The following is a 10,337-nucleotide window of genomic DNA, read 5'->3' on the forward strand; positions in this document are numbered from 1 at the left end:
GTGTTAGGGCTCTTCCGCATGGAAGAGAGAAACTGCCAGTAACTCCTGTTCCTAACCTTGCTGAATAGGTTGTTTCAGTGGGGCTGGGGGGGGTCCCTCCCTCCCTCTTTTTTTCTCTCTCTCAAAGAGGTATCTGAGAGATACGCTGATGAGAAAGGTTAGTGGCTGCCCTGTGTTCTGCTGCCAGTGGGTTCAAATTTCCAACAGCGTTGTATTACCTGACCGAAAGAAAATGGAATTTTAATTATGTGGTGATGGAGGTAGAACTTCCCAGGCGCGTGAGGGAGAATTACAGTAGTGTGATGCTATAACCCCTAACTATAAAGATTATGGATTGAAAGTGAAAGGCTAATGGTCTAGGTGAAATTTCAAGATTTTCTCTAATTCCCCAGCCTTTCAACCTCTTTTTTGAGACCTTTACATTAGAGGCATTGTGGTTACCTTCTTTTAAACTGACAGGAATCAGTACTGAGTCCCTGGCATGTTTTTGGTCCACAGCAAATTATCTTCCTCTTTTGTGTTTATTCCATTTTTAGGAAGTCTGGGAATAGATTACCATACAAAGGTATTAACCAAATACATGGGAAAGCACTGCCGAGAAATGTTAGCAAGGAATAAATTGATGGATGGAAAATGTCTTTCCTAACCAACTCTGTGGGTTCTGAGTAAGAAAATAGTTACAGATTACAAGACGCTATGTGCTGATGTGCTAACACTGGTTAGGCTCATGTATTTTCACAATTTCTTAACTGCTTGCTTACTCTCTCCCCATTACAGCAATACAGATACTATTTTTTCACTCTTTTGGATAAAAATTTAATTCCTTTAGGTAGAACAAAAGAATCTGCCTGAGCGGTCAAGTTAAATCAACAATCCTCTACCACACGGGAATTTGGGATAAACCCTTTCTTACACAGTACAAATGCCCGTTTTCAGTATGCTTCTGACCTGCCAGTAGAATGATACCACAACATTTCAGTCGCTTACCAGTCCAGAAGTTTCACTCCAAAACAACTTCACATAGGGCAAGTGTAGGTTTTTACATAATGCATAGTGTAGGTTTAACCTGTGTTTCTTTAGACCATTTTCCAGGCTAAAAAGGGTCAATCCTGCAGGCAGAGTTAGACATGGAGACAGTTTTCCTGCCCTGTGAACACTTTTGAAAGATGGGAGATAGTCTCCCCATTTCACACTCTCAGGAAAACAAAGGGATGCTCCTCCCTTTTTAACCCAACAATTAAATCTGTGGGACAGGGTGCGAGATGGATCTCTCTGACTGTGCACACCGCTTCATTTTTCACCCGCTCCATGGCTGTGTTTTGGCCTGTTCCAACTAGCACCCTCCAAGAAGAAGCCTGGGTGTGATTTGGGGATAGATCGCACCAGCAGCTGCTCCAAATAAGAGTTATAAACAAGAACTTCAACAGCCTTGACTCCCTCTGATGCACTCCAACACAATCCCACCCATTTTGTGCTGTCCCGTACAGCATCCTTATCCCTTTGCATGCCATACACCAAGGCACGCAACACAAATCCTTCACTTTCCTGCCATCAAAACACTCTCCAGCAACTCTCAACGTGTCTCTTATAATAAGCATTTCGGCTACTTAGACCTGAGAAAACACACACAAAAATAATGATATTTTGGGACTGCAGGAGAACGACAGGTTCGGTGGAGACCAGGGTCCAATGCTGTGTAGGTGTGCACTTTGAGTCAGCCTCCTTTAGAGCGGTCTAATCCTAATTAGGACAGACTCAAAACACTCTATGCTCCAAAGCCTCCTTATTTAGCAGTTAGAATAAATAAAGCAGCCAAGCTGCATCCACATACCCCATAACAGGCAGGACCTGGGTGCCTACCCAAGTCCAGGGATTCACATCCAAGAAAAATACCCAAATCACCAGGATTTGGTAGCTCAAAGGTGGATTGCTCATTATCTTTCTCAGGTGGGTCCCTCCCTCTTTTCCCCTAGAATCATCCTATGACTGTATGAATAAGCAAATATTTATTAGATGGAAAAAAGAAGCCCTATGGCTCTGACGCTTAAATCCCTGTACCAATGTGTACAAAAATGGGACCTGTTTAAAGATCAGAGTTACTGGGATAAAGTAGACTGTTTCCTTCTCTCTGATTTTGACCAGAACCCCACTTTTGATCTGAAAAGCCTTTTGTAAAAATTAACCGCAAATGACATGTTTCTGCAAGGAGTTTTCATTTTGTGAGAAAATTCCAGACTAGCTTTACGTGAGGACCACACACTCACATGGACCGAAGATGTTGATGCTGATGAATTGCTGCTTTCAGCTGTAGAATTTAATTATTCTCGTTCTGTACAGCTGGCGTTGTTGTGTGGTGATGTGTTTGTCTTCTGACACCTCGGGGGGGAGGATGAAATGAATTTTCAACATTCACAGTACCAAAGGGACAGTTTGAATAAGAAATGCTGCAATAAGACCTGCATGACTATGTCCTCTGGCATGAATGACGAATCCAGGTTCTTTAGATCTTGTTTTCTAGCAGCACTTACAGACTGGAAGCATTTCTTTAAAAATGTTATAGGAAAATTACGCTGAAGTTAAGCCTATTTTGACAGACAAAAGAAATTAACTAGTTTATATTGGCTGATTTCTAGCCTGTATTCCTGAAGCCTTTCCCTTCACTTTTACAGGCCGCTGGGGTCACTAATCCTAATCATTTCCAGTTTGTCAGTCAATAATCACTTACATGGCACTATGTCTTTGGAAATGACAGCTGAGACAAGATCTGATGTGCAGTCTTCCTTCCACAATGCCTTCCTAAATACCAACAACCTGAGGTGGCTGAAAGGACCAAATACTCTATATCTGATAATGACACATTCACCCAGCTTGTCATAAAGAAGGTTTGGGGGAAGTTTATAGCGCTGCTATGCGGGAAATGTCTCTACTTCGATGGCATCATGAAGTTGTATGAAACAGAACAGTCCCTGACATTGGACATTAATGAGAGTCAACATTTTTTTTGCTCTAAGGCATTTTAATTGTATCACAAGCAGAGGCCATCTGGCTTAAGAATGAATATTCAGTATCCGTAGCAGAAGCAGAAATACTTGAGAAGGAAATGGTACCTTCCCAGCTTCCAGCTTGGACAGTACCCATCACTAAAACTGGTGTGTTGCACAGTTGGCTAAATTGCAATTTGATGCCCAACCAATGTCTTTTCAGGCTATTATTATCTTATTAATTAGTTATTGTTTACTAGTTTGAACTTTATGTCTTCAAAAAGAAGATCACTTTATGTTAAAACTTCGAAGGGATAACATATTTCACCACACTCTGCAGAGAACTGTGACAGCTCATCAGCTTTTATTTACTGAGAAGTCATAGGGGTAGAAATCAATTTATTTTTTTGAGGAATAAACATAATTTCTCTCTTGCGTGTGACAGGTGCAATCCCTGTTTATTAAAAACATAGAGAAAACATTTGCAAAACGGAAAATTAAAGAACAAGTATCACAGCAGACAATAACTTTCCTGAGAAAGAATCGAGCTGAGAAAGAATGAAACCATCACTTCTAAAGGGCAGGCATTCATTTCACAATTTTTATGACTGTCACTGGCTCCTTTAGCTTGGCCTATCTTATTTCTACAGGGGTGCCTCTCACTGCAGCTTGTTGGGGAAAAAAAAAACCAAACTGATTTGGCTGAGATTTTTACTGAGCTCCTGTTGTGGTTTAACCCCAGCCAGCAACTAAGCACCACACAGCTGCTCGCTCACCCTCCCTCTGCCCCGGTGGGATGGGGGAGAGAATCAGAAAAGTAAAAGTAAGAAAATTCATGGGTTGAGATAAGAACAGTTTAATAATTTAAATAGAATATAATAATAATCATAATAATCATAATCATAATCATAATTTGCAATGAAAAGGAAAACAAGAAAAGAGAGAGAGAGAAACAAAACCCAGGAAAAATAAGTGATGCAACTGCTCACCGCCTGCTGAGCGATGCCCAGCCAGTCCCTGAGCAGTGATTGCTGCTCCCCAGCCAACTCCCCCCAGTTTATGTACTGAGCATGACGTCACATGGTATGGAATATCCCTTTGGCCAGTTTGGGTCAGCTGTCCTGGCTGTGCCCCCTCCCAGCTTCTTGTGCACCTCCAGCCTTCTCAGTCAGTAGAGCATGGGAAGCTGAAAAGTCCTTGACTAGTGTAAGCACTGCTCAGCAACAACTAAAACATCGGTGTGTTAACAACATTATTCTCATCCTAAATCCAAAACACAGCACTGTACCAGCTACTAGGAAGAAAAATAACTCTATCCCAGCTGAAACGAGGACAGCTACGTATGAAGACCAGAAGACAGTGTTTCACAGTTCTGAGAAACTCAGGCTGTTAATACTTTGAGTAAATTACAAGTACATATCATGGCCTATTTACGAGACTGTAGGTTTATTTGCTTAAGTATCTAAATATCTTGAGGCGGCTCTGAGGCGGATGTTGAGCTGACAGCCTTGTCCGCCACACTGAGCCACCTCAAATACGAGCAGCCCAGCGAGAGTGGGGGCCAGGCTGCAATCCCTAGGAAGTATTTGACTTGAATGCAACTGGGACCAGTGCTGGCGGAAATGCATTTAAAGGTAGTGGAGGCTCTGCCACAATATTTTGGAATTAAATCAAACAACATGTTGACTCTCTCCTGAGGGAATGTGATGTGATAAATCTGTGATGCATTTCCTCACCAGAGCTATCTGGGCTGTGTTGGCTCTCACGAGCGCCAGGTTGCAGTGGGTGAAGCAATTTCCTGCATGCGTTTAGAAACCACTCCGGAATACTTCAGGGTGATAAAAGTTAGTTGAGCCAATATGATTAGAGAGCTATCACCTCATTTTCACTGCATTACTGCCATAATCCTAGAAGGAAGATTCATATATGTGCACTCGGGAACAAAATTCCAGGGGAGAAGAAATCCATAATACCAACTATCAGTTAATATTATCAGACAACTGAATTGTCTTGTACTTGCTTTCTTACTTTTCTCAGGGGAAATTTACCCTAATGCACAAGACCAACACAAGACCCACCCAGGCTTGAGTGCTGAATACTACAGTGCTCGGTACAGTGCTACTCAAACCGCCAGGCAGGCTTTCAACGTGAGCTTGCCATGGAGCTAAACATTGCCTTGTGATGCAGTTCTGCCGGAGCTGAACAGGGTGTACCTATGTGATGAAGTGCTCCTGAATGTGAGAAAGGAAGGCAAACTCAATCCCGAATACATAAACATGTCTTAAGCAATAAGCAAAGAGTAGAAGTCGGAGCCGTAACTCAGGAGTCTAAGGGAGGATGGGAAGAGTGATAGTAAGAGTTTCCCTCACCTTTGGCTTATTGGAAAAACACATTGAGTGTTATAGAAAAATGTGAAAATCTCAACCTCGGTAACTGAAGCATTCACTTATCCAAACCTGAAGTTATTCTGACTCAAAAAGCAATTGATGCATTTGCTTTTCAGGCAGTACACACATCGCACTTCCATGCAAGTCAGTATGTCTGTCCATCACCTGTTGCAAGGCAGAATTCCTTTAGAGCGGTATCTCATCCAAAGAATAGGCAGTGATCAGGAACGATCGGCGGCATTGCTATTAGAGCTGTAAGTATGAGACTCCTTCTTGTGATAAATCCAAACTCATTTTGTGTGTGTTCAGTGACATCCCATTCAGTGTCTAAACATGGTCAGTATAATACAAAAATGTCTCCCTGGGCACATCAATAAAACTGAACTGGATTGAGCGCTGTAAACAAGAGACTCAATTCTCACTCAGACACGGAAATTTTGTCAGAATTTTGTGGCTCTAGAGGAAATGCTGAGCACAACCTAAACATCTACATGAAACTGTTATGTTAGCAAGGTGAAGTAAGTCCAATGAAAAACCACCACCACCCAAGACTGATATTTAAAATGGCAATCACAAGAAGCAAAACAAGTTTAATATATACGGTCTGGGAAAGCTGCATTCTGCTCCTTTAAGAATGCATTACATATTATGAGCATTCCTATTACAATTTTATTGCAATATTCAAGGCGTACTCAGAAGATACTATTAATTTTTTTAAATATGGGTTTATTTGTTTGCATCTTATTTTACAGCCACTCTTCCAGCCTCCAGTTTCATTTCTAAAATTAAAGCTAGTGGTATTTCCATATCAAAGTTTAAAATTAATTTGCTTTGTGGGACATGCCCCTTGATCTAAAATACTTCATTTTAATTAGGACATTTAATTTTCTGTAATGGAATCAGGTTCCATTCACTTAATCCAAAACTACTTTCTGAAAGAGTTATAAGCAGCACATTTTCTCAGCACAAGTCCTCCTAAGGCTTGTCCGCATGAGGAGATTGCAGCTACGCAGCTAAACTGATTTCAGATTGATCGACTTACACCACTACAAAATGTTACTGAAGTTAATCGTAACTGAGTCTGGTCCACTTCTGGATTGGTTTTTTCAAACAGCTTTAAGTCTCCTAATGCAGACCAGGAATAGATAATAGAAAATCAGGTACCATTACAAGTATGTGTTAGGATTAAAAAGCTAAATGAAAATTGTCCCACCTCCCAGAGCACGAGTGTCCACACCCGCACAGCCTCGAGTATCGCCACTTCCCACCACCATTTTTGTACAGGTTCCTTCTTCCCTTTGCCCTCTTCTCTATAATGTTGCATACATGTAGACCATGCCAGATCATGTCTGCTTCTCATTAAGAGGACGTACAAGACATTTCCAAGGAACACTTTGCATATTCTGGCTCTGTGTTAGGATGGTGTTTTGCCCCCATGCACGCACAAAGGCACACGGATAGATCAGGACAGAGATAATCAGTGCATGGGCAGAGACAGTCAAAGGCATTCCCCTCCCTTACTTTGAGAGCTCGCTCCGTCCATTTAAAATAAGTGTTTGTTCTGGGTATCAGTTCTGTACATCTCATCAGCACAGAGAAATGCAATAAATACCATACATTATGATGAACTCCGAAACACCTTCAGCTCCGTGCTGACTACAGCTCTGACAATGCAGGGGCACGGCAACAAAATTATTTAAAAAACTGCATACCTTGAAAAATAGCCAGGCTGTCATCCATTTGGCCACTTTTACAGCCCAAAAGACATGCTTGTAGAGCTCAGTATTCACTACTCCAGGGTCTACTACATTAGCAGTCACATGGCTTCCATTTGCAGTCAGAAGATGCTGTAGTTGATAGGTAAATAACACAAGGGCAAGTTTGCTTTGGGCATAGGCTCCATGGGGTGAATACGAACATCTGTATACAGGAGAGAAAGAGAGAGGGAGATGCACATAAAAATAATCAGAAGGAAAACAGAAGTGCACAAACATCAAATGTGCTGCATTTTGCAATATCCAGCAAACACAGCTATACATTGAGTCGTCAGAAGAAACAGCTTATCACTAGCAGCTGTGTTGTTTGCTGGAGTTCTGGTGATTATTCCATCAGACACCAAGTCAGATTTATGGCGGGGAAAAAAAAAATAAAATTACATGGTACCTGCCAGAATCTCTGTGTCAAACTATTTAAGCTAGAAACGCTGAGGTAGCAATCTCCAGGATATCATCACCTAGAGGCCCTCAAACTACTCTCCCCTTCCTCACTGCCCTCTTCCCACACCTACATACCCTGTTCCCACCCAGTAAATCCGTGCCTGATCATACTACTCCTGGTTATTATTCTTTGTATTGCAGCAGGACCTACTAGTTTCTGATGAATGCTCCTGTGTTAGGCACAGTACAGATGAGTAAGGCAATGGTTGCACCTGCCCCAGTGACACACCAGATTACGCACAGCTAAAGAGATGGATAAAAAGATGGGGCAAGGAGAGCGGCTGCAAGTGTAACCACAGTTATGCCATATACAGCCTTTAGAGCAAAGACAGCTGGCTGGGTCTGTGCCAAACAGGAGGTGCGACGACGGTACACAAATACTGGGAGTTACAGCAAAACATTACCTGTTGAGACTCCTGTGCACCTCTCTCATCTGGATGCTGAATCTGCCTTTCTTTCATGTCAAACTTTCTAGGAACTGCTGATTAGCTGGGCTTCACTGCATGCAGGCAGCAGTATTTCTTTTTTAAATAAGCAGGCTAGTTCCAGGCAAATTAGCAGGTATGTCGCTCAAAACACTCCTCCCGACTGGGGCCTCAGCATCACTTCCACAAATTCCTATGCCATGACAATTCACTCTTGTAATTACTACAGCCTCTCATCTAACCTTTTTTGTGCTTAGCAGAACCAAAGGTAATTCCTGGCATTACAGACAGCTCATGGGCAAAGCAGGCAGGAGCCTAAAGCAACGGGCTCCTAGGGCAGCAAAACAGCTTTGGTCGCCATCCCCTTTGCCTCTGCCAGAGCCCAGGGAAGCAGCGCTGCTTGCTGCTGCTGCCAATGTGGAGCCAGGGGTTAGGGTCTGTGGGGCAGCAGCTAGTGCTGCTGGAAGGAGATAGAGGGGCACCCACCCATCCAGCTCTCTCCTTCCCCCGAGTTGTTGTCCTGCCTCTGTGACAGCTGCAGCTACAGCTCCATCCTCTACACCTTCTCCCTTAGTGCAGCAAATGCCCAGGCTGGGGATGCTCCTACTCTGCTGAAAAGCCTGCCTTCGGTTTTCTGTGGTTGCTACTATGTGCAAGGTTTTTATTTTGAATGAATAGCAAATATGTCCCAGAGTTCTTTTTGTTATCTCATTCTTGTTGAATACCTTATTTATGATATCCTGCATACTCCACCACAGAAAGCCCTGAATGTTAGTAAACAGGCTGACTCTCTGCAGAGGTATAAGGCTACTGAAGCAATTTAACTGTTTGTGTTATCTGAATGGACTCAGAAAGTTGGAGACACAATGGTAAATTGTACAGCTCGGCTACAGGAAGTAAAAGACAACAGCATTGACTCTCCAGTGCATCTCTTGTTTTTTTTTTCTTTCTTTTCTTTTTTTTTCCCTGCTCTATTCTTGTTCAAGCAAATCACAAACAGGCTACAAAAGCATTATATAAATTGAGCGATAATGAAAAAGGATAGCTGATCATAAACAGCCCTTGCACCAACCAACGGCCTGAGCTGTAACGTGCTGGATAACGTAGCTCCATCATCATAAAGATATCACCTGCGCCTCAGGGTAAAATGGGCTATTTTAAGACTAAAGAACAATCACTGCATGAATATAAAAGTGACTTGCCATTAGTCAGGAAATTGCAGTTACATTTTAAATTCAGTAACGTCCATGCTCTGATCTGAGACACTCAAAATGTCACCTTATGCTTCATGCATATTTCAACCCTTTTAACTTGAAGGACCAGATCCTCAGCCGCTACAAGCTTCACTTGCACAGCCGTGCGGGGCAGAGCTCACACCACCCATGGGAAGAAGCACTCATCCGAAGCCGCCTCCGGCAGCCAGCTGGCAGCCAACCCTGGCACTTCTCCATCGGTGCCACCATTCCCCCACCAGTGGAGAATGCAAGCTGGGGCACGGGACAAGCTTCCTGAGTTCAATTAGAGTGATCTTGTCCGGCAAGCGGCTCACAGGGAAGCAGGGCTGGGGATTACTCTGACTTGTTGTGCCTGGGTCTAGTCTGGCTTTCAGTAACCTTCAGATGCCAGGCAGAGGAGGACAGTGAACCCTCCCCATGACTTCCCATTCCCACATTTTGCGTGAGTGCTGTTTTGACTTACCTTGTGGCAATGAAGCATGAACTACAAGGGCCGGATCCTCAAAAGCCTTGTACTTTGCATAGATATCTATGTCAGAGAAACACGAGTGCTGAGAAGATATAAAAAGCTATCTAATCAGCAAGGAAGCCTTTTATATCACAGTGCAGAGATGCAAATGATTTGCAAGGCAGCAGGGAATCAGACTTCAATAACATACTATAGATATGAAGGATATAAATTTGGATACACAGAGCAGACACTTTTGGCAGAACCCCTGCAATGATTACCTGCTCTCTTCCCATTTTCTCTGTGTGTACTTTTTGCTTTCCAGGAATCTGACATCAATGGACTACATAAGACAGAGGAATAACCTGTGATACAGAACTGACAAGGATTTTCACTGAACAACTGTTTCGTTTGTGAGACCCTGTCTTATCAGGTTCATGTTGTTTAAATGCTACATTGGAAAAAAAATCAGCACTGGTTACTTGATTTCATCCTTGATTTCATTACATCTAGTCTTGACTTTATGCATCAGAAAAATAGGAGCACATAGGGTCCTGTACCATGATTCAATCTCCCATGCACATACGTGTAGAATCACAGAATGGTTTGGGTTGGAAGGGACCTTTAAAGATCATCTAGTCCAAC

The 10,337-nt window shown here is 42.7% G+C and overlaps 1 protein-coding gene across 1 annotated transcript in view; it reads right to left on the reverse strand.

Moving 5' to 3' along the window:
- Positions 1-10,337, reverse strand: part of DHRSX (dehydrogenase/reductase X-linked) — a 137,150-nt gene that overhangs the window by 26,340 nt on the left and 100,473 nt on the right. The window contains exon 5 of the mRNA XM_019472617.1: positions 7,081-7,288. Within this exon, the coding sequence (XP_019328162.1) occupies positions 7,081-7,288 (208 nt within the window). The remainder of the gene's footprint in view (positions 1-7,080; positions 7,289-10,337) is intronic.

Source organism: Aptenodytes forsteri, unplaced genomic scaffold, assembly GCF_000699145.1.
Source record: "Aptenodytes forsteri isolate BGI_AS27 unplaced genomic scaffold, ASM69914v1 Scaffold212, whole genome shotgun sequence".
Lineage (NCBI taxonomy): Eukaryota > Metazoa > Chordata > Aves > Sphenisciformes > Spheniscidae > Aptenodytes > Aptenodytes forsteri.